General features: G+C 47.2%; 1 protein-coding gene across 1 annotated transcript in view; it reads right to left on the reverse strand.

The window, feature by feature from the left end:
• ABHD17C (abhydrolase domain containing 17C, depalmitoylase) overlaps window positions 1-24,478 on the reverse strand; it is a 62,611-nt gene extending 38,133 nt beyond the window's left edge. Inside the window, exon 1 of the mRNA XM_089687641.1 lies at window positions 23,790-24,478. Coding sequence (XP_089543767.1) covers window positions 23,790-24,358 — 569 coding nt within the window. The 5' untranslated portion in view covers window positions 24,359-24,478. The remainder of the gene's footprint in view (window positions 1-23,789) is intronic.
• Window positions 24,479-25,686: the final 1,208 nt, after the last annotated feature.

The following is a 25,686-nucleotide window of genomic DNA, read 5'->3' on the forward strand; positions in this document are numbered from 1 at the left end:
TCAGCAGAGCCTGGGCAGCATAACGCACCAGCAGGGGACCAGAGATTAGGAGGATTGGGGTTGCTCTGAGCAAAATTAGCAAGTATATTGAAAATTAAAAAAAAAACAAAAACAAAAAAACACCTTTTGAATCGCTTTAATACCTACAGACATGGTGCCACATGTGTGTACAGCTGGGTTTGGCAGGATAAAAAGCTTTTATTTTTAATCTGAACTCTAAAAGATTCACATTTTGAGCATACACATGGTGTTACAAATAGAAATGAGGTTTACAGTAAATCCTTTTCTAGAAAAGTAATTTACAAAATAACATGCTTCAATGTGATCCAAAATCAAAATTTTATCCCAGCCAATAAGAGATAATTTGGCAATTAAAGTTCCATCAGATTAAGTCTTCAACATGGCCATCCATTCAGAAAATGAAGCTCTGGATTTTATTTGGCTAAACAACATGTTTTGGCACTCCGATTTTCATTTTTCCCTTGACCTATTACGATAAACTCAGCAACAGATAAACCAGATTGTTGACTTCCCATAATATATTCGCTCAACCCAAAGATACAGGATTTAATAAAGTACAATTAATCACCGTTTGAGAACAGCCTTCCGACCAATTATTTATGACTGGTGTAATTCAATGCAATTACAGCAGGCTTCAAAAGCACAAGCGGTCCATTCCTAGTAACTAGGTCTGTTCAACAACATACAGAAAAGATATTAGTCACTACCTTCTGTCTGCTCACAGTATTAACTATGCATAGGCACTGCATTAGGTTACAAGATAAACACTCCTTTATGACATTAGGATAACTGACCCCTTTTCAGAACCACCCATGAATGGGTTCATTCTGTGCAAGCCTAGCCAGCAATACAACACAGGAGCTTATTGTAAACAATTCAGAATTAGAATCCACAATAAAACGACTTGTAACAATGATTGGGTTAAGGATAGACATCCTACTCTCACTAATGCAAAAATAAGACGCTTTTATCAGGCTGTCACTTCTCAGGGAAAATGAGGGCAACACTACGCTTAGCTGATAACCAGCAAAAAATCAACATTGACTTTGAACAGGCATGACACAAAGAACATAACCATTAATCTAATGTAAATATTAGAAAAATACATACTGAGGTTGTAGCATTGGATAACAGCTGAGCCAGATTAGGAATGAACAGACATTGTGAACAAGACGGAATTTCTCTGAATATTTATTTTCAAACAAGTATTTATTTATAAAGGAGAACCTACTTACCATTTTACAAAAATATGAAGTATTACATGTGTGTGCCTTTGTGATTACATGAAGTATCATATGCGTTACTAAATAGTACATGTGTTTTTTTTTGTTTGTTTTTTTTAAAAGGAGGCTATTTTTCCTTCTCATTGAAAAGCATAAAGCTGGCCATATACTTATTGAAACTCTGCTGGTTCAGCAGGGACCGGCCCAATTTCAGTGTGTGCCCACCCCCGCTTTGATTTAATTTGATTCCTCCATCCATCTTTTTGGCTGAACAGAAGAAGAAAAAAAAGTTTATGGCTTTAAACTTGCCATACAGTAAAAGAATTTCAAATGAATGCGCATATATATATATTATATATACACAAGATATACACAAGACATACTACCTTCACTCACACATTCATTTGTCTGCTCATTCCCATTAAATCCCAAAAGGGAAAGGTTTTCATTAATCGCCTTACAGCCAGGGTTAAATAGACCACGTGTGTACAATGCATTACCAGGTAAACATCTCCTAGATTGTAAGCTCCAAGGATCAGGCCCTGTAATCCCTCGTGTATTGAACGGTATTGTCTCCCTCCATAATGTAAAGCGCTGAGCAAATTGTCGGCGCTATATAAGTCCTGTATAATAGTAATAATAATGTATGGCGGAGCAACGCATTAACCTCCCTGGCGGTATGATTATTTTAGATTTTTGGTGCTGAAAGCGGTACCATTATTTTGCATGGAAATTTGGAGTTTTACATTGTAGGCCTGTAATTCTTAGGAATAACTCACTGAAATCTGTCCGAACAAGAGTCTAGTAAACATCCCGGGTATGATAAAACTTGAAACACGAAATCATAAATTATAATTTAATAAATAATCATAAAAAATAATAAATTTAATTCAATAATATAATCAAACCAAAAACACTGAAATTTGAAATATAGCGCCAAGTTCTCACATCACTGAGCAAAGTCGCAAAATCGTTTTCAGTGTCTGATGACGAATTTCCCCCACAAATCATTATCACTCAATTCTGTAAGTGGTTCTGATTTACTATTGCTGTTCTCTAGCTGGTCTAAAACCGCTTTTGACTAAAGGGACACTTTTTGGACGTTTCTCAGCTTCCAGGCAGAAAGAACAGTAAAAATGCAGGCAGGGCACAGGACAAAGCACTCGGGACAAAATGTATGTGAAATGGTTTGATACAGTAATGTTATACTATGTGATTTTAGTGAATGTCACTTTTTGTCATTTTCAAATTTCCCGCCGCTCCGTCCCCCGTACGTCCCGACGCTCGCAGGGAACAGAACCCAGATGACAGATGCCGGCATTCGCCGGATTACATTTCCGGGGACACAGCAGGAGGGACATCGCGGGAGCGCAGGACAAGGTAAGTGATCGAGAAATCGCAGAGCAGTGCCGCATGGTATTCCCGAGTGTATCTCGGGGTTACCGTTTGTGGTACTGTAATTTTACCCTGAGCTACACTCGGGAATACCGCCAGGGAGGTTAAGTTTAACTACCATGGACAGAGTCTGTGTCCAGGGCTGATGAGCTCCATAAGTGATTACGTGCGAGTGGCCACAGTTAGCTGCGGGAGCTGTCAGCCTCTCCTTGCTTTCAATAGGGCTGCCTCCCACAGCTAATCGCTGGGAACTCCCACTGGTGTTCCTACATTTGATTGCATATGGCTCCATGTAAACTCGCAAGTGTGAATGAGGCCTAAAGCTGGTGTAAAGAATTCCTTGCATCAAAGGAAAGTCAGGTACCTATTCTGAAAGGAAATGTTACACAACAATATAGGATTAGATTGAAAGCTGACTATATGCGTCATGCCTGTATGTGTCATGATGGTATCTGAAGAAAAACACCACATTCTAACGGGAAAATATTCCAAGAGTAATATTTGGTCAGCTGATTTGAAGAATTCCCAGTCAATACGCACAAAAGGAAAATGTGGCAATTGTAGCTGTGCCCAATCAATAAACCTAATTAGAGCACACATTAACTCAAGACAAAAACAAGGATGTCATCAGAACAGGCTGATGTCACTCAGGGTTAGTCATGAAAAGCATGAAGCCACTTGACAATTCTATAAGCCGTAACACTTACAGAACTTCATAGATATGTTCTCTGGGAATCTACTAAACAAGGGAACTCGGGCACATGAATTCTCAGCATCACGAGACTCCTGTAAGGGGAATAAACTATGCTGACAGACTTGGAAAAGGTTGTAGGCATGTTATTATGACTTCAATGACGACGGCCTATTCCTCAGTCTTTAATAAAATTTCAAATAATAAATGTGAGGCCTAACATATCACATGAAAGAATGTAATGTTATCAAAGTACCTTAATGGACGCTTTATAATTGTAGCTCAGCTAATAAAAAACGCACAAACAAAATGGAAAGGCAGCTTTAATATGCATCAATACACCAAATTCTGTCAGCTATGCTAGACCGTTTACTATGGAGGATGCCTGTGATTCAGAGTGCAACCTTTTTACGGTACTTTCAAAAATCCTGGTGATCTGACCATGAGAGATGTATGGGAGATGTCATTGTGGCCTCCTTAGCCACTTCCCCTCCGGCCCATGAACATAAACGGCCAGACGGGAGCAGTGCAGGGGCGGGTCGCCGTTTATAAACGACTGCTGGTGTCATGCTGGTGCCGGCTTCTCAGGCACTATATCATGTCAGTGTATTCAGTTTGTTTGAATTTCTACTGTCGGCTCATTAACCATTTCCTGTCCGGCCCATGTACATAAACGGCCAGACGGGAGCCGTGCAGAAGCGGGTTGCCGTTCATAAACGGTGCTCGCATTTACAGCCTGTGCGCTCCAGATACAGCAGAACACCGATCTGTGTGAGGTCCCGATCACGTGATCAGTGATTGTCCAATCAGTGATTACATGAATAGTAGTAAACAACATGTCACTTCCTGACATCATTGCTTACTACTTGTGAATTCTGTGAATGATCACCGAGGTCACATGGTACAAGGCTATTCACCAAAGCCTTGTACCATGTGACAAGCTGTGACCAATCACAGCTCTCACAGTATTTCTCAATGGCTGCAAGAATGCAGCCAGAGAGAAGGAGAAATGATTGCTCTTACAGCCTTTATGGGTATAAAAGCAATTGTAAAAAAAAGAAAAAAATCATTATCCCCCACAAGTAGTACAGTGTCACTATGGTATGTACCGCTAGGGTGACAGTATGTTAAAAAAAAATTTCAATAAATATAATATAAAAAAAAAAAAGGTTGAAAAATTATAATTTTTGGTTAAACTAATTGGCCAAGATTTATGAAGAAAGATTATTTGCAAAATTTTATAAGAAAAACACTTTTTTATTCAAAATGTTTGGACTTTCTCATTTTTATAGCAAAAAAAATAATCCCAGTGGTGAATAAATACCACCAAAATAAAGTTTTATCTGTCTCAAAAATGTATTAAAAATTCATATGGGTACAGTGTTGCATGACCGCGCAATTGTCATTCAAAGTCTGATAGCGCTGAAAGCTGAATATTGGCCCGGGCAGAAAGGGGGTGAAAGTTTGCTGCCGAAACAAAAAGGATGCGAGTATCAGCACTCTTCATTTTCTATTCTTGATATATGTCAGTGCATCACCAAGACAGCCAGGTAATTAGCAACTTCAGAAGGAATGGTCATTAATGACAGCCTCCATGATTCTGTCATGTTTCCTTTAAGAACAGAAACTGCAAAATCTCTACTCAATGATCCTGGCTATGCTTCTATACCCTCTACACACCACGGGTCTGACAAAGCCGAGCACAGAACAGTCACTGCTTCTGCAGTATATGTATGTAGTTCACTGAACTACAAGCGGTCTGCCGTGGTGGCAGATGAGACTAGCAATTCATTAATACCCAGAACTCTGAGGAGTGAGGTTGGCTGCTCCAAAATAACATGTTACACCCTAAGTTTGGGTGTAACATGTTACAAAAGGTGAACTTATCCTTTAGCCCTGGTCCACACTCAGACGTATTTACAAGGCAAACAAGGCATTTGCCTAGGGCGGCATTTTTCAGGGGGTCAGCACGGTCCCCTGGAAGAAGGCACACATGTGGCATGGACACCAGGTGGGATCTGAGAAAGGCTGCTTGGTGGTGTATGCATAGCCAGGCTCTTGTTCCCAGGGATATCCGGAGCTGTGAAGGTGAGTGTCTTTCGCCCTCTCTCTCTCCGGGAAGGGGGTTGTATGTTAGTGGAAGGCTCTCTCGAATGGGGCAGGGGTGTTGTTGGTCAATGTTAGGCTCTCTCCACAGGGGAGTGTGGTTGGTGTAGGGCTCTCTTCCCTGGGGGGGGGGCTCAAATAATTTTGTTGCCTAGGACAGCACAAAACCAAAATACACCACTGTTCACACTAGAATGAGGTGCGGGAAACCCATGATTTGTGCGTTTCCTGAACCGCACTCAAACTACACCGCCCCTGCGTTCTGCAATGAGGTCAGTGCAATGTTAACGACACCCCAAATGCAAGCCGCATAGGCAGTGCGTTTGCCTGCACCAGATCGCATAGTACAAAATGACCAAGCAATTTGGTTGCAGTGTGTTTGTAAATCTGGTGCATGCACTACTTTGGTGCAAGGTGCTGTGATAGGAGCCCATTCAGAATGACCATTCTGCAAAAGGGAGAATAAAAATAGCTAAAAAAAAAAAAATATAGAAATCAGTTATTTTAGTTTAGGTTACCCAATGCCAATACACATAACTTGTATTTATGGAAGCCGCATACTTCTTAGTGTTGTAGTTGGCAAGTAGCCAGAGCAGAACATCAGTTACAAGTAGACATCACACACACATACTACTGCATTGACGAGCAACAATTTCCTAGGAGGATACAGCATCTGAGGTGTCCAAGGGCTGGAATGCCATGAAATTAAACAGACAGCTATGGCCACCATAGACATCAACAACACCTACTTTCATCTATAATGCAGCTAGCTGTAGGGATGTAATAAAAGCAGTAGAGACCACACTCTCTGCAGGTAGTCTACACTGGAGGAGAATTTAAGATGACACATGAAAACCTTGAAAAACACAATCACAATACTATTTATGACTGTCAACCAGAGGCATTAGGGATTAATATTCGAAGCTTGCAGAGTGATATTTCATGTCATATGTCCAGCAGAGTCCAAGGGACTATGCAGGATTCTAAAGCCCTTCTGAGTAATCCACTGTACATATGTTTAAAATAAAGAGTGAACAATATGTTATAGTTTGAGAACTGCAGTGCCGTACAGGAGACACAAACTTGTAAAATGTTGCCAACAGAGGGGTTAAACATAATGGTTTCAAGTGCTTCCATCCTCCCTGAGCACAAGATTCATTTCTCACACCACCAAGACAGGAGGAGAGTGGAAAACATCTTAGGGCACAAAGCACTTAACAATGAAGAACTTTTAAATTAAAAACATGAGCAAGGAAAGGTCTATCGGGCCCCCGTAATTATATGTGACAGAGCGAGAGATGAAGAAACAAGGTGGTTAGGACCACTATACAAACACTAAGGAAATGTTTCAAGAAATACAAATCTGTGTCCTCGCAGCTCCTTAGGATTTCATAGGCGCCTTAGGCTACCCAAGTAACTAACAAGCCATGAAATGTTATTAGCACATACCCCAATGGGCAGCTACTTAGGACACAGCTGGAGAGCGAAATGAGCCCACAGCCTTGTCTGCTCCTCTCACCTTACCTGCCCTGGATCTGTAACACACAGCCCACAGTGCCAGACTGCCTGTTCCCAGACACCCATCACACCGAGACCTTCCTCTACTACTCACATTGTGATTGGAGCATTAACCTGAACCAAAGCCTGACTTCAGGACCAGCACAATCAGCAGGGCTCACTGTATACAAGGATGTTGTAACTGTATATAGGATGCTATAGGATGTTTATCAAGATTGGTGTTTAACCACTTGCCCTCCTGAGGATTTACCCCCCTTCCTGACCAGGCCATTTTTTGCGTTACGGCACTGTGTTACTTTAACTGACAATTGCGCGGTCATGCAACGCTGCACCCAAATTAACTTTGTGTCCTTTTTTTCCCCTACCAATTGAGCTTTCTTTCGGTATTTGATCGCATGTGCATTTTTATTTTTTGCGCTATTAACCACTTCCAGACCGGACACTTTTACCCCCTTCCTGACCAGGGCAATTTTCAGCTTTTAGCGCTATCGCACTTTGAATGACAATTGCGTGGTCATGCAACACTGTACCCAAATGAATTTTTTACCTTTTTTTAGACAGATAAAGCTTTATTTTGGTGGTATTTATTCACCACTGGGATTTATATTTTTTTTGCTATGTAAATGAAATGTCCAAAAATTTTGAAAAAAAGTGTTTTTTTTATAAAATTTTGCAAATAAATATTTCATCATAAATCTTAGCCAAAATTTATTCCGTTAGTTTTTTTAGTAAAAAAAAAAAATCCAAATTAGTTTATAACCAAAAATTATAATTTTTAAACATTTTTTTTTTTAACATACTGTCACCCTAGCAGTACAGTGTCACCATGGTGACACTGTACTACTTGTGGGGGGTGATGAAGATTTTTTTTTTTTTTTTACACTGATTGCTTTTACACCCATATAGGATGTAAAAGCAATCATTTCTCTTTCTCTCTGTCTGCATTCTTGCACTCATTGAGAAGTACTGAGTGAGCTGTGATTGGTCACAGCTTGTCACATGGTACAAGGCTTTTGTGAATAGCCTTGTACCATGTGTCCTCTGTGATCATTCACAGATTTCACACATAGTAAGCAATGATGTCAGAAGTGACATCTTGCTTACTACTTTGCATGTGATCACTGATTGGCCAATCAGTGATCACATGATCGGGACCTCGTACAGAGGTCCCGTCTGACGATCGGTGTTTCACTGTGTCCGGAGGACACAGCGGGCACCGGATCGCGGTGCTGCGCGCTCCCAGGGAGCGCGCACAAGCAGGGTGCGGGGAGGCCGTTTATAAACGGCCACCCGACCCTGCAGTGCCACCGTCCGGCCGTTTATATACAACGGCCGGTCGGGAAGTGGTTAAAAAAAAAGCAACAATTTTGAGAAAAACAATATTTTGGACTTTTTGCTGTCCAGTAAAAACATTTAAAAAAATCAAAATTCACCATAAATTTAGGCCAAAATGTATTCTGTTACATCTTTGCTGTTTTGTCACAAAGTCCCCTCATGTTGGCGTGGCATAGGTGACCACAGATGCATGCATGATTGCAAGCTCTGAAGACGAGACTGAATGTTCCAAGTGATAACTTTAGTATATAGACTTGTGTGTAAGGAATAGAAAACTCCCCTTGCAAGCAATAGGACCTTTTAAGGACTTGGTCAGTTTACAGTAACATTCCTGAAATGAGATTAGTAGGCTGGCTTGTCCATATAGTCAGCTTACAATGAAATTCCTAGTGTCAGCTAAGGTAACCAGAATAAACAGGATATTACAGGTGGTTTTAGAGATTGGTGAAGCCAACATTAATAAGGAATATGAAATATGCAATTTCCCTATCAGTCAGGTGATTTTATTTGCACGATCGCAGCGCAAAAAAAAAAAAAAAAAATCCAGCACCAATCGTGGCAGAATTTATAGGTGCCATTGCAATTAATGGAACCTGAACACGCCGATGAGCGATTTCACATTTTAACAGCATGTTTTGAAATTACCTATGTCAATCCAAAATGAAAGTCATAACATTTTTCTCACAGTTCTACTTTAAAAAAACTAAATAAATGAAAAAGCACCACAACATTTCACACAAGCATCTGTTAGCAGAATGAAAACAAAAGGTGATTTTTTTTTTCTCTGATGTCTATTTCGCTCCTCAAGACTGGTTTGTCACCTTTCATTGATTGCTGATAGATGAGAGAAGAGCCTCTTGCACACATTGCTTACAATACTAACTTCCAAGTGTCTGCGGGAAAAAAAAAACTGTCTAATTTCCATAGCAGTTAGATTTTCCTTTATGTAACTGGCAATATAAAAGTTAGTTAGTTTGGTTATTATGGACAATGCCAGCACATTTGAAAGCTGGAGAAAAAAAGATTGGAAGAAAAGTAACGCTGTTGTAAACCAGAAACCAGCCAGATTACTTGTCATTTGGCTGATGGATGAAATATGATGGGCTGCTGTGGGCAAAAGCCTTATTTGTGCTCTAGTTTTGATAAATGAGCTCCTGATACATAGTGAAGATTACGATTTCAAAGGGGCAGATGCAAGACAGGGCCACAAATGTTAAAGCAGAACTAAAATCTCTAATAACAAAACTGCAAGCAGGCGCTTTACTGCAGAAGAGAAGCATGCTATGTCTCTTCTGTACTAAAAAAAACAAACAAACCGCTTACCTGCCTGTTCGTAGTCATCTTTAGAATGCACACACAGTATGCACAGCTCAGTTTACATTCTGGTACAGATCGTGTGTGCCGGGATGGCTGGGCTCCTGCACTTGCACAGGAGTGATGTCACCGAGCATCAGCCGGGGATGACAGCCAAAGCCTGGCAGTCTCAGAAGCCGGCAGAAGATGCCAACAAGGGACCTTGAACCATTGAAAGAATAGTAAGTGATGCAAACTCTAAATCTACTTTAAACCCTTATGCCCGTACACATGATGAGAATACTGCATGTCTTGCGCAACGGATCAAATTCAAAATCCTAACGCTGACGTACAAAGCTGTCCACTATACTGCCCCGAACTACATCACTGACCTAATATCCAAGTACCGCCCAGCACGCACAATCCGCTCCTCACAAGACCTCCTTCTCTCTAGTTCCCTGGTCTCCTCCTCCCATGCCCGACTCCAGGACTTCTCCAGGGTGTCACCCATCCTCTGGAACTCCCTTCCCCAACCCATCAGATTATCACCTACTCTCCTCTCTTTTAGGCGCACCCTGAAAACCCACCTCTTCAGGGAAGCCTACCCCACCCCCTGCTAACTTGCCGACCTCCTCCACTCTTCCTACCACTCCATCCCCCACAGCTTTCTCCTCCTGTGCCACCATCACCTCCCTCCTAGATTGTAAGCTCGAAAGAGCAGGGCCCTCGATCCCCTCATGTTTTGCATTGTATTGTTATTGTTCTGTCACATGTTCTGTCCCCCTTTGTAATGTACAGCGCTGAGCGAACTATTGGCGCTTTATAAATACTGTATAATAATAATACTGGACTAGCGATCGTCCTTTTTTTTTTCTTTTTGCATGCTAATTTCCATATCAAAAATGAAGAGGTTACTAACGTTATGAAAATTCTTGTACAACAGAATAAAAATTCCAAAGTGATGTAATGTATTTTATTGTATTTGTATTGTATTTTTGTCCAAAAACTGATTAAAAGTTGCTGATTAAACGAAAATCGTACGCTCTGGTATCGTAGAAAAACATTTTTATGCTTGCTCCTTAGAATAACCTGCCGAAAGCTGTGTACCAACGATCAGATTATCGTACGATCGCTTCGAAAGCGGTATTTTTTGTACCAATTTCTGATCGCGTGTACCAATCTTACATATACCCAGTGAAATCACTGGCCTCAGGTCCAACGATCAGAGATGAAACAAATCTTCCTACATAAGTTGTACCTGTTTATCTTTAGTATTCTCTTTTTTAAATCTGTTCAAAGTACAGAATTTACACAACTTGCCTGAGCATTCAGAAAGCAGGGGGCAGGGACCTGGAGTTCTAAACTGCAGAGCTCAGTGAGCTAAAATCTGACTGGAGAAAGACACCCCCCTACACAGGAACAGAGCGGAGGCTGCAATCACAGCCTGGGTCGTAGAGCTCCGTCTCCTGTTCTTTTTTTCTCTTGGGGTCAGGAAAACTTGTCAGAAGTTAGCACATGCAGAGGAACAAGGCAGCAGATAGAAATGACACTGCGCCCTGAACTGAGGCAAGAACACAGTATAGAGGGATGTTCTTTGCTCATATTTCATGTCTGAGGGTGTTAATGGCACACCAAATTATATGGTACCGCATGAGCTACATTTTCCATATTCCAATGGTCTGCAAAACCAGACCACACGGGAAATTCACAGAAACGTGCATGCTCCATTGTGGACCGGCCTTTACACTATATTGACACATGCATTTGACCAGCACCTGATGACCTCCTGAACCACTTATGCATTCCCATTTACTTGTATGGGGCGAGAAGCAAATAAAAAAAAAACAAAACTAATCGACGAAAGCACATAGTTTTTACTTTGTAAAAAGAAAATAGAAAGAGCGAGTTTAGCAATACACTATATGCGATTTTTACGCCATAAAAATTCCAGAAAATTGCATCAAAAGACTTGAGGCCCAGTTCACATATTGCATAGCAGGAACAAGCATTTCTGAAAAATGATTTTCAAATAGATTCTCACGTGATTCTGAATGTTGCATATGGAGAGCAGATCGGCTCCTGCTTCTTTTTAGGGAGAATTTAGGCAGAATTGCATGGCGTTTGGGGTGCCAATAAAGGATAATGGCACCCAAACGCTTGCAGCACTTTTTTTAAAGATTGCCTTGTCATTTGTAATCACCGGCAGAATCGCAATTCCAAATCGTGAAGTGTGAATGGGACCTAAATAAAAACGCTTTGAGAGTTGGAGAAGAAAACCTGAAAGTAATACCTCTTTCAAAGGTAACATTACAAGACAACAGGAAGAAAGGGTAAGAATGCAACATGTTAAAGTTAAAGAATATGAAAAAAAATAGATCCCCCCCCCCTTCCTTGCAGAAATATTTTATAATACACATTATTAGCAAACGCACAAAGCCAGTGCTAGACAAGCTCCGCACCAAAGAAGGCTGAGGTACAGAAACCCTACCCCTTCACAATCATGGATTCAGCTAGAATACGCACTGTCTTCGGTCACACTTGGCTTATTCCATTTCCAGTGAGGAACAGACAAGTACAACCACTGTACACTACTAACAGGATTGATAGGAAGAGAACCACTATTACATGTATACCAAAACAAATACAGATAAGCAAAACCGTAGGTATTTTATTAGTCCTCGTCTCTATTGGAGAGATTTTCACTCAATTCCTACCATGATATTAAAGTGTCTCAGGGACAGGAAGTGACAAATACATATTTCTATTAGTAGAGTGGGTTAGGATATAGGGTTTTATTTTTTGTTACTGTTGGTGTCATGTTGACTTCCAGTCCCCTATTTTTATGCCACTGGGATTAATAAGACAAGAAAGGGTGTCTTAAGGAGGGGGGAAAAAAAATGACAGAAGTGTACTAAACTCCCTTCTCCATTCAAAAATTTGGGATGGAGCCGGACCTTTTAGTAGCCCAATCACTTGTTTTTCACAGTGTGTGTATTTTCAGTATCTGGCAGCCCTTGAATCATTATTTCTGAAGTACAGGACTTCCCTGGGGACAGCAGTGTCTGTGAGCTGAACAATTAAACACAAGGAAATGTCCTGGGGGGAGAAGAGGAGACAGACAGCTTGTCCTTCCACTGTTACAGGGATTCCTCCTACCTCAGCATCCCTTCAGATGTACCCGCTACTTCCTCATCCTAACAGATTACAGAGGTCAGACTTACCAGATATCCATTCAATATTAAATCTGAACCCCTGGCAGATATAAAAGACAAAAATGAATGCATTTCTGTATTAATATGTCAGATTTATTTTGAAATGCAAACAGGGTAACTAAATCTGACCTAGGACCAGCCACATGCAGTCCGTTACATAGGTTGAAAAAATAAAAAGGGTTGCACTGATATTGGTGCCGATACGAAGTATTTGCAGGAGTACTTACTTGTACTCATGCAAATGCTCCGAAACTAAAACCAATACTTTTTTGTGTGGTGCGATTTGAGCCCATACAAAATGAATGGGCTCACATCACACTGCAAAGAATCGCATGTGATTTGAACAGGAATGTGGTGCGATTCCGGTCTGAATCACATGCGGTTTCCTGCACTTCTGTGTGAACCCAAGCCGAAGTCACTATGACAAGTCTGGGTTCACACGTCAGCGATGCGGCAACCCGCACATGACTGGACATGAGTCACTGATAAGAGAAGAAGGTGGACACCACTCAACCGACCTCAGGAGTCCGATGCAAGGATGGCTTGGCCTCAGCCACCACTCCAGGTAAGCCCTCTGATACACTTCACTCCACGCACCAGGGCAAGGTCACATAGGCTCTGATCTAGCCCCAGTGGCTGGAGCAGTGGCTCAGACCAAGTCATCCATGCGTCGGACTCCTGGGGTCAGTTGAGCGGCATCCAACTTCTCCAATCAGCTATACTGGAAATTGCTCTGGGACAGGTAACCTGTCAGCCACGTGTGACAGCTGCAGTGTCACATGGATGCTGTAGCATGTAAGTGATATGTTTGTTTTTTAAAATTCCCTAATAAGTCTCCTTTAATGCATACTAAGTTCAATCACCCTTTTAATGCGTGAAGTCTTATTAAATGCTCATTTCAGTGCATCTAAAACACCATTCCACATTATGTCACTCAGACCAAGTCACACTAGCTCACTGCACTGGTGACCATATGAAAAACTGCAACGTGCAGCATTCTGAGTTTCACTGACCAAGCTGACCTCAACTGTTTGAAATGCATCAAAATTTCAGTCTGTGGTTTGAGGAGGAGCGCTCATACAAATGTGTGGGTAAAACACCAATGCAGAAACCATTGTCATTTACTTGAGCCTGGCCAAGTATAATGAAACCTGTAATGCCACATGCAGCTTCCCGGGGACCCGAGACGCCTCGGCACACAGGAGCTCCTAAGCATTCATGTGCATGAGGCCCATGAATAACATTATATGCCTACTATTTTTCCAAAATACTGGGGCCAAATATGACATTTTACTGTGAGACTCAAAATGGCCAAAAGATGGACATTTAAGGGACTACCAAATCTGCCCCTATTGTAAAGAAAATGAAAACTTAAGCCGGCCATACTGTAAATGAACCAAAATTCAGCCGGTTCAGCAGGGACTGGACATATTTCATGTATAGGCAGGAAGGTTGTACAGTAGTTGATCTACTGATGGACTTGTGTACAACTGCCCTGCTGGATTTTTGCCACTCAAACGGTGCTGCTGGCTATAGCCTGTGGTGCAGATCAGTGTATTTTGATGGTCGGGAAGTCTCCCCGCCATCAGAATACAACAGCGCAGTGGGAGGATCCAATGTGTGGATGGGAGAAATCAAGTCAGTATTTTAAGTTCAATCCACTGGTTGAACAAAAAAAAAAAAAAAAAAATTAATTCATGTATGAGCTGCTTTAGTTGAAAGAGATCACAATGCTGTAAAATGCACACTGAAGAGACGACAAGCTCAGTCAGATGAGACTTGTTCCATAGGTCAGTAGTGATAGGTGCAGTGGGTGTGCTTTCCGTCTATGCAATTATCCAACCCTGCATGTTCAAGGTGTAGCACCTATGACACAAATGATACAGTTGTCACTACACAGGTTCAACAGCTGCTATATGACACCTTATTCTGGCTAATGTAAACATGGAGCTATAAAACATTTACAGTAAAGTGAAAAGAAAACAAAGCCATGAACTCAATGTGCCACTAATCTCTGATATAAGGGCCAGTTCACAGCAGAGAAACGCAATCTGGATGAGTTTCTGCATGCGTGGTTTCGATGCGCTCCAGCGCATTTCCCCCCTAAATTTTATATTAAATACGGACGTGCATTCAGGTGCATTTTACCACATTCCAGTATAGTCCAGTGCAGGAAAAATGCAGCACGTTGTACTTTTTTCTGGACCTGGAACACAATGGAATTAACTGCACTGGTGTGAACTATGCCACTGGAAACCATATATCTTACTTTCCATGCATTTTTGGTGCAGAAAAAAAAACAAAACACTGGACTGCATGTGGTGTGAACCGGCTCTGTTACAGTGGGTTCCAGTAGACCAAAAATAAAAAAAAAAGTAAAAAATGTTGCATTTTTTCTGCACTGTACTGGAATGGGGTAAAAGGCATTAAAAACGCACTGGCATGCACAGGAATGCACCAAAAACATGCCGGAATGCAAATGTCCTTATCTGAGATCAAGAAAAAAAAAAGAAAGGGGGAACACACTGGAATGCATCCAAAACGTGTCAAAAACACGCATGCAGAAATGCATCCAGACTGTTTATATGATGTGAACCGGTCTTAAAGAAAAAAAATATTTTCAAGTATGTATCCGTTACTCAAAAATACCTTCTATTACTCTCAGCCTCCTCCAAACTGCTGATTTAGCTGCCGTTAGAGGGTGGCTACATTCACTTTGTAGGACTGTAGCCACCCTCTCTTACTTGCTCCAGAGATGGACTATGGGATGTGTAGTGTGTATAGAGAAGTATACATGACTGCAACTAACTTGCACTGCTTGTTCCAAACAAATGGAAGAGAGGGGGAAAGGGGAGGTTCAGGAGCTTACATAGGACCTTGCAAGAAGGCAGAAAGACCCACTAAAAAATGATGTCATAAAAAACAGATTACAGGGCCATTCAGTAGTGGATGTGCATGGATTATGTTTGGAAAGTAAGGATATTGTTTAGTGTCACTTTAACTCAGAAGCAGGAAAAAAAAGTAATCAGCATTAAAGAATAATCTGTTATACAGCAGCATATGAGACACCTGTACTAGTCAATACATAGGAGGTCAATCTGTGACCTCTCTGTGATGTAAAATGTGGTCAGTGAGTCAGGATACTCATCTTATTCACAATGATGGATATGTGGATACAAGAATAAATGTACTTCCTTCCATGAAAAGGCTAACACATCCTATTAACGTCATTAAACAATTACTCATACCTGAGGGACATACAAATCAAAGTCAAGGGAATTGAGTGGAAGCAGAGTAATGAAAAGGATTATTACAAAGTCTACCTGTGTCTTTTTTTTTTTCTTTCTAGAAGTTCCAAACATTGGGAGAAAATAAAGCAAACTGCAATTAGTACTAAACACAAAATACATAAAGAGAGTAGTAGTGCACCAAAAATGAAGATTCTGGTGCCAAAACGGATACCGAAAATTCAGAAAGCATCTGGCTGAAAACCGAAATGTCTGTGTGTGCGGGTGGGGAGGCTCCAATTTGTTTGGTATTTTTTTTTTCTTTCATGCATTTTTTTTTTTTACCTTATGATTTTATTGCTATCACATAGGGGACCAATAGTCCCCTATGTGATAGCATATAAGTGACAGGTCCTCTTTGTAGGGGGCAGTGTGTGCAAGGAGGGAGCAGTGTATACAGAGACTCCCTTCACTGGCTGGCACTATATGTCAGTGCTGGTTTTTAAATTGCTGGCTTTTTTTTTTCTTTACTATAGCTCAGATCAGTGTTTCTCACCTTTTTTTCAGTCAAGGCACCCTTTAAGAGTATGGACAGTCTTGAGGCACCCCATTCTAAAATGTGACAAACTATTCTAATAGTTTTATATAATGCAGCAACATCCACACATGTAGGACACCCAACTTTAGAGGTGATTTATTCTTCTTCCAAAGCAAATACACTTTTGCACACTGGTCCTGACTAGTATACCATTGTTTCTCCTCTCCCTCAGTTTTTCTCCATCACTGAGCTAATGTGACCCCAGCACTGATGGAGAGGGGCAGGGAAGTGTTAAACTAGGATGCTGTGCATGCGGCTGACATCCTCCTTATCACCTGATGATGTCATTGGTTGTCAGGATGCCGGCGGTTAGAAGGTCAAAATGGTGCACAATGAAAACCTGTGACTTTGTGTAACTAAAAGGCAGGCTTGTTCCACCCACTACCTTGTATATATGTTTTGGGCAATTTTTAGACGTTTTGCCAAGGCACCCCTGAAGAAACTTTAAGGCACCCTGGTTGAGAAAGGCTGGCTCAGATAATGAACTATCACTTTCCCCAGATCTAAAGGAAAGTTTGTTTCTTTTAGTTTGGAAAATAAAATAAAAGGAACTTTGATTATTTTATCTCAGGGAAAAAAACTAAAAAGAAACTTTGCTTCTTTTAGCTCAGAGAGAGTGACAGCTCATTCTCTGAGCTATAGTGAAGAAAAAAAAAAAAAGCCGGTAATTACATTTAAAAACCGGCACGGATATATAGTGACAGCCAGTCACTGTATACGCTGCTCCTCTCCTGCCGTTCTCCGCCTCCCCCCCTCATACCTGCAGTACACACAGTCCATGTATCGGCACCTGCTAAACTTTTCCTATCAGCAAAATGCCAATAGGGCTATTTTTGGCCAATATGTTTCAGTGGCCGAAATTTTGGTGCATTCCTAAAAAAAAAGTGAGAGCGTGGCTAATCCTGGCCACATCTGACTGTTCCAGCAGTTCAAATATAAGTCACTGATACTTGTAATGTAGATCAGAAAACAAGGCGGCTCAAAATAAATCCATGTAGTAACAATACCAGAAACACCCACAACACAGGTACATTAGACAACTGTGACACCTCGGTAAGTTATGTCTCAAGACCCCAGTTGTTACACATTGCTAGAAGATCCTTTGGCAACAAATCAATAATAAGTGATTTATAGGAAATTCAAAAGAACTGGTAAGGTTTGGCCCCAGCCCCCTACCTCCCCCACTTCCAGCACCGTTCACCCTTTAAAGGGTGAGCCCATTCTCCTGTGAGTTCAGGACAACCTGATGGCACACGCTTGGGCAGGGTGGAGATGGATCATGCAAGTTTCGCCCAGGGCTGGGCTTCAATGTGACTGTCAGTGAACCTTTTGAAGAAATATATTTTTCTGTCCATCAGCTGGAAGCCACTTCCTATTGTGTATTACCTGCGGGCTCGATCCCGAGCCACACTACCTGTGTCCATAGACAGACAGCACAGCTTGATCCCGCTGCCTGCTTCCTCATAACAAGATTTGATTGACAAAAGTAGGAGCCAATAACCCCCACTATTTCCTCTCTGCCCTGCGAGGGGAGAGAGAGCCGCTGTTCTCAGGCACAGTGCTGGAGAGAGGTCAGGCTCGGGTAAGTATAAGGGGGGAAGCTGCACACGGAAGGTTTTCTACCTTAATGTGGTCCTTGCATTAAGGTAAAATATATTTAGGTAGTAGTGTCACCTCCCCTTATCCTTACCTGAACCCTCATTCATTTCAGTGCTGTGCCCATCTGCAGCATCCTCTCACTTCCTATTCTCACGGGCTTGCATAGGCAGTGAAAGCCATTGGCTTCCACTGCATTCAGTCAAAGCCAGCGATGAGGGAACAGGGGGTCAAGCCCCACTGTGTCTATAGATGCAGGCAGCATCTGAGAAGAGGAGGATTGGGGCCACTTAGTGCAAAGAATAAACCTGCTTGTTATTTAAAGGATAAGTTCACCTTTCATAACATGTTACACCAATACTCAGGGTGTAACATGTTATGGAAGAACATGCCCCCACCCCCCCCCATTGTGACAAGGGACCTTTTCCAGTCCCCATTTCCTCCCCCTGTATACACCCCAGATCCAGTCCCCATTCCCTCCCCCTGTATACACCCCGGGTCCAGTCCCCATTCCCTCCCCCTTTATACACCCCAGATCCAGTCCCCATTCCCTCCCCCTGTATACACCCCGGGCCCAGTCCCCATTCCCTCCCCCTGTATACACCCCGGGCCCAGTCCCCATTCCCTCCCCCTGTATACACCCCAGGTCCAGTCCCCATTCCCTCCCCCTGTATACACCCCGGGTCCAGTCCCCATTCCCTCCCCCTGTATACACCCCGGGTCCAGTCTCCATTCCCTCTCCCTGTATATACCCTGGGTAAAGTCACCCCTGTATACCACTGGTCACCCCCCTGTATACAGACCAAATCCGGTCCCCTCCAGTATACACCCAGGATCCTGTCCCCATCACCCCCCCCCCCTTTCCCAGTATGCACCCTGGGTCCAGTCCCAAGTCTGCCCCCCCAATATACACTCTGGGTCCAGTCCCCATTCCATCCCCCCCCCCCTTCCCAGTATACCCCCTCGGTCAGGTCCCAGTCCCCCCCAGTATACACTCTGGGTCCAGTCCCCCCTGTATACACCATGGGTCCGGTCCTTGTTTTTATTCTCCCCCCCGGCATATCCCCAGGTCCGGTCCCTATTCCCCCCCCCAGTATACCCCCAGGGCCGGTCCCTATTCTCCCCCCCCAGTATACCCCCAGGGCTGGTCCCTATTCTCACCCCCCCGTTATATCCCCGGGTCCTGTCCCTATTACCCCCCCTCCCCGGGTCCTGTCCCTATTACCCCCTCCTCCCTGGTATATCCCCGAGTCCTGTCCCTATTACCCCCCTCCCCGAAAAATCCCCGGGTCCTGTCCCTATTACCCTCCCCTCGGTACATCCCCGAGTCCTGTCCCTATTACCCCCCGGTATATCCCCAGGTCCAGTCCCTGTTTTTATTCTCCCCCCCAGCATATCCCCAGGTCCAGTCCCTAATTCCCCCCGGTATATACCCAGGTCCGGTCCCTATTCTCCCCCCCCCAGTATACCCCCAGGGCCGTTCCCTATTCTCCCCCCCCCAGTATACCCCCGGGGCCGGTCCCTATTCCCCCCCCCCAGTATACCCCCGGGGCCGGTCCCTATTCCCCCCCCCCCCCCCAGTATACCCCCGGGGCCGGTCCCTATTCCCCCCCCCAGTATACCCCCGGGGCCGGTCCCTATTCCCCCCCCCAGTATACCCCCAGGGCCGGTCCCTATTCCCCCCCAGTATACCCCCGGGGCCGGTCCCTATTCCCCCCCCCCCAGTATACCCCCATGGCCGGTCCCTATTCCCCCCCCCCCCCCAGTATACCCCCATGGCCGGTCCCTATTCCCCGCCCCCCAGTATACCCCCAGGGCCGGTCCCTATTCTCCCCCCCAGTATACCCCCATGGCCGGTCCCTATTCCCCCCCTCAGTATACCCCCAGGGCCGGTCCCTATCTCCCCCCCCAGTACATCTCCGGGTTCGGTCCCAATTCCCCCCCACCCAGTATATCCCATTCTACACCCCTCCCAGTATACAAGTCAGTAAACCCCCCCAAGTCCAGTCCCCCCCTCCAGTATACACCCCGGGTCCGGTGCCCCCTGTATACAGTCTGGGTCTGGTCCTCATTCCCCCCAGTATATAACCCAGGTCTGATACCCTACAGTATACAACCCAGGGTCTGGTCCCTATTACCCACCCCCCTGCCCCGGTATATCCCCAGGTCCTGTCCCTATTACCCCGTCCCTCAGCGGTATATCCCCGGGTCCTGTCCCTATTACCCCCCCACCAGGTATATCCCCCCGCGTCCTGTCCCTATTACCCCCCCCAGGTATATCCCCGGGTCCTGTCCCTATTAGCCCCCCCCCTCGGTATATCCCCGGGTCCTGTGCCTATTACCCCCCCCCTTGGTATATCCCTGGGTCCTGTCCCTATTAACCCCCCCCCAGGTATACCCCCGGGTCCTGTCCCTATTAACCCCCCCCCAGGTATACCCCCGGGTCCTGTCCCTATTACCTCCCCCCCCCCAGGTATATCTGCCGGGTCCTGTCCCTATTACCCCCCTCCCAGGTATATCCCCAGGTCCTGTCCCTATTACCCCCCCCCCCCGTTATATCCCCAGGTCCTGTCCCTATTACCCCCTTCCCCCGGTATATCCCCGGGACCTGTCCCTATTACCCCCCCCCCCCTCCCCGGTATATCCCCGGGTCCTGTACCTATTACCCCCCTCCCCGGGTCCTGTCCCTATTACCCCCCCCCCCTCCCCGGTATATCCCTGAGTCCTGTCCCTATTACCCCCCCAGTATATCCCCAGGTCCTGTCCCTATTACCCCCCGTTATATCCCCGGGTCCTGTCCCTATTACCCCCCTCCCCCGGTAACTCCCCTGGACCTGTCCCTATTACCCCCCTCCCGGTATATCCCCGGGTCCTGTTCCTATTACCCCCTCCTCCCCGGTATATCCCCGAGTCCTGTCCCTATTACCCCCCTCCCCGAAAAATCCCCGGGTCCTGTCCCTATTACCCTCCCCCCCGGTACATCCCCGAGTCCTGTCCCTATTACCCCCTGGTATATCCCCAGGTCCAGTCACTGTTTTTATTCTCCCCCCCCCCCAGCATATCCCCAGGTCCAGTCCCTAATTCCCCCGGTATATACCCAGGTCCGGTCCCTATTCTCCCCCCCCCAGTATACCCCCGGGGCCGCTCCCTATTCCCCCCCCAGTATACTCCCAGGCCGGTCCCTATTCTCCCCCCCCCCCAGTATACTCCCGGGGCCGGTCCCTATTCTCCCCCCCCCCAGTATACTCCCGGGGCCGGTCCCTATTCTCTCCCCCCAGTATACCCCCGGGCCGGTCCCTATTCTCTCCCCCCAGTATACCCCCGGGGCCGGTCCCTATTCTCTCCCCCAAGTATACCCCCGGGGCCGGTCCCTATTCTCTCCCCCCAGTATACCCCCGGGGCCGGTCCCTATTCTCTCCCCCCAGTATACCCCCGGGGCCGGTCCCTATTCTCTCCCCCCAGTATACCCCCGGGGCCGGTCCCTATTTTCTCCTCCCAGTATACCCCCGGGGCCGGTCCCTATTCTCTCCCCCCAGTATACCCCCGGGGCCGGTCCCTATTCTCTCCCCCCAGTATACCCCCGGGGCCGGTCCCTATCCCCCCCCCCAGTATACCCACAGGGCCGGTCCCTATTCCCCCCCCCCCAGTATACCCCCAAGGCCGGTCCCTATCTCAACCCCAGTATATCTCCGGGTTCGGTCCCGAATTCCCCCCCACCCAGTATATCCCCGGGTCTGGTCCCTATTACCCCCCCCATCCAGTATATCCCCGGGTCCGGTCCCTATTACCCCCCCCATCCAGTATATCCCCGGGTCCGGTCCCTATTACCCCCCCCATCCAGTATATCCCCGGGTCCGGTCCCAATTACCACCCCCCCCCATCCGGTATATCCTCGGGTCCGGTCCCAATTACCATCCCCCCCCATCCAGTATATCCTCGGGTCCGGTCCCAATTACCACCCCCCCCCCCCCATCCAGTATATCCTCGGGTCCGGTCCCAATTACCACCCCCCCCCCATCCAGTATATCCTCGGGTCCGGTCCCAATTACCACCCCCCCCCCCCATCCAGTATATCCTCGGGTCCGGTCCCAATTACCACCCCCCCCATCCAGTATATCCTCGGATCCGGTCCCTATTACCCCCCCATTCAGCATATCCCCGGGTCTGGTCCCTATTACCCCCCCTATCCAGTATACCCCTGAGTCCGGTCTCTATTACCCCCCCCCATTCAGCATTCAGTATATCCCCGGGTCTGGTCCCTATTACCCCCCCATTCATCAGTTTATCCCCGGGTCCGGTCCCTATTACCCCCCCATCCATCATTCAGTTTATCCCCGGGTCCGGTCCCTATTACCCCCCCATCCATAATTCAGTTTATCCCCGGGTCCAGTCCCTATTACCCCCCCATCCAGTATATCCCCGGGTCCGGTCCCTATTACCCCCCCATCCAGTATATCCCCGGGTCCGGTCCCTATTACCCCCCCATCCAGTATATCCCCGGGTCCGGTCCCTATTACCCCCCCATCCAGTATATCCCCGGGTCCGGTCCCTATCCCCCCCCCCAGTATATCCCCGGGTCCATTCCCTATCCTCCCCCCCAGTATATCCCCAGGTCCGTTCTCTATTCTCCCCCCCAGTATATCCCCTGGTCCAGTCCCTATTCTCCCCCCCAGTATATCCCCGGTCCTCCATGTCATACACACCGGGTCCGGTCCCTATTTCCCCCCCCAATGTCATACACCCTGGGTCCGGTCCCTATCCCCCCCCCCTCCCAGTATATCCCTGGGTCCGGTCCCTATCCCCCCCCCCCCTCCCAGTATATCCCTGGGTCCGGTCCCTATCCCCCCCCCCCTCCCAGTATATCCCTGGGTCCGGTCCCTATCCCCCCCCCCCTCCCAGTATATCCCTGGGTCCGGTCCCTATCCCCCCCCTCAGTATATCCCTGGGTTCGTTCCCTATCCCCCCTTCCCCAGTATATCCCCGGGTCCGGGCCCCCATGTCATACACACCGGGTCCGGTCCCTATCCCCCCCCCCCTCAGTATATCCCTGGGTCTGGTCCCCATGTCATACACACCGGGTCCGGTCCCTATCCCCCCCCCCCTCCCTCAGTATATCCCTGGGTCTGGTCCCCATGTCATACACACCGGGTCCGGTCCCTATCCCCCCCCCCTCCCTCAGTATATCCCTGGGTCTGGTCCCCATGTCATACACACCGGGTCCGGTCCCTATCCCCCCCCCTCCCTCAGTATATCCCCGGGTCTGGTCCCCATGTTATACACCCCGGGTCCGGTCCCTATCCTCCCTCCCCCAGTATATCATCGGGTCCGGTCCCCCATGTTATACACCCCGGGTCCGGTCCCTATTCCCCCCCCAGTATATCCCCAGGTTTGGTTCCTATCCCCCCCGTATATCCCCGTGTCCGGTCCCCCATGTCATACACACCGGGTCCGGTCCCTATTCCCCCCCCCCCCCCCTGTATATCCCCGTGTCCGGTCCCCATGTCATACACACCGGGTCCGGTCCCCATCCCCCCCCCGTATATCCCCGGATCCGGTCCCCCATGTCATACACACCGGGTGCGGAGGGCATGCCAGGCGGCCTCGATGTCGGCGTAGAGGTTCTTCTCGCTGGGCCGGCCGGAGCTGACCCCGTAGCCGGAGTAGTCGTAGGAGAAGACGTTGCAGTTGATGCGGGAGCCCAGGCCGATGTAGAAGGAGCACATCTGTCCCAGATCCACCGCGTTCCCGTGGGAGAAGAGCAGGGTGTAGCGGCTGCCCGGGGCACAGCGGACGAACATACAGCCCAGGCAGCTCCCCCGCTCCGTCCTCCAGCGGAACACCTCCACGGCGTCCAGCTCCCGCTGCGAGTACTGCCAGTCCGCCCGCTCCGTCAGGTGGAGGCTACACGGCGGGGGGGAAGGCACACAGGCCACCACCGCCGCCGCCGGCTCTGCCCCCACCTCACCCTCTGCCGAGGCAGCCTGACCTCCCCCCGACCCCTCCGCCTCCCGCACCGTGTAGGTGGGCTCCGGGGGGAGGAAGGCCAGCTTGGCGGCGATGCGGCTCGGGCACGGCGGGCAGCAGAAGAGCCAACACAGCTCCCCCAGAGAGAAGCCGTTCATCCTCGGACCCTGCTCGGGCATTGGGGACGACAGGAGCCCGGCCACCCCCCGGCAATCTCACTCACACCCGGGCCTGACAGCCGGACATCGCACTCCCGCCCGGACTACTGCCTACTTCCGGGGAAACCACGGAGACCAGCCGGGGATGGGGCGCAGAGACAAGGGAGGTGCTGCCCCCTAGCACGGCGGAGACGGTACCGCACCCTCGGAGGGAAGGAAGGGGGAGCAATGACAGCGCTGAGGAGGGGGTGGGGGGAGCACAGGGGAATGGTAAACCGCGAGTGCAGTGAGCCCAGAACAGGGGAATGATAAGGAGGGAGTGCAGTGATCACACTGCAGGGAGTGGGGGAGAGAGAGCACTGCTCGGGGAAATGATAGGGAGTGCAGCGAGCCCAGCACAGGAGGGGGTGATGGAGAGAGAGTGCAGTGAGACCAGCACTGGGGAAGGAATGCAGTGAGCTCAGCACAGGGGGGTGATGTAGAAGGAGTGCAGTGAGCCCAGCGGGGCGGGGGGGTGATGTAGAAGGAGTGAAGTAAGCCCAGTGGGGGGGGGGGGGGGGGGATGTAGAAGGAGTGCAGTGAGCCTAGCAGGGGGGGGGGGGGGGGGGTGATGTAGAAGGAGTGAAGTAAGCCCAGTGGGGCGGGGATGTAGAAGGAGTGCAGTGAGCCCAGCACAGGGGGTGATGGAGAGGGAGTGCAGTGAGCCCAGGGGGGGGGGGTGATGTAGAAGGAGTGAAGTAAGCCCAGTGGGGGGGGGGGGATGTAGAAGGAGTGCAGTGAGCCCAGCGGGGGGGGGGGGGGGTGTGTGATGGAGAGGGAGTGCAGTGAGCCCAGCACAGAGGAGTAATAGATGAGGAGCACAGTGAAGGAGGAATCCCCAGTGATATATGAGGAAGCTCATGTATGGCTGTTGTGTACATTTGTTTCTGTAGACATTTTCCTGTCATGCTCATAAATGGTTTCTGACTCGGCATTCTGGAAGAGGTCTGCAGATCGAAGCTCAGACTTCACATGAGCTTCATTTGTATATTTATTCTGGGCCAACAATGCAAACAACCATGAAGTTGCTGGACCAGCATGGAAGCCAGGCTATTAGCATTATTGAAGAGTACTCTTGGGTCCGTTATTATTATTTATTTTATTTATTTCAGGTACTTATATAGCGCCGTCAATTTACGCAGCACTTTACATATATATTGTACATTCAAATCCGTCCCTAATCCTCAAGGGGTGTACAATCTAAGGTCCCTAACTTACATTCATACATACACATGCTAGGACTAATTTAGACAGGAGCCAATTCACCTACCAGCATGTCTTTGGAGTGTGGAAGAAAACCGGAGTACCCG

This window comes from Staurois parvus, unplaced genomic scaffold (genome assembly GCF_062004578.1).
Source record: "Staurois parvus isolate SC_StPar_1 unplaced genomic scaffold, SC_StPar_1.0 ptg000432l, whole genome shotgun sequence".
Taxonomy (NCBI): Eukaryota; Metazoa; Chordata; class Amphibia; order Anura; family Ranidae; genus Staurois; species Staurois parvus.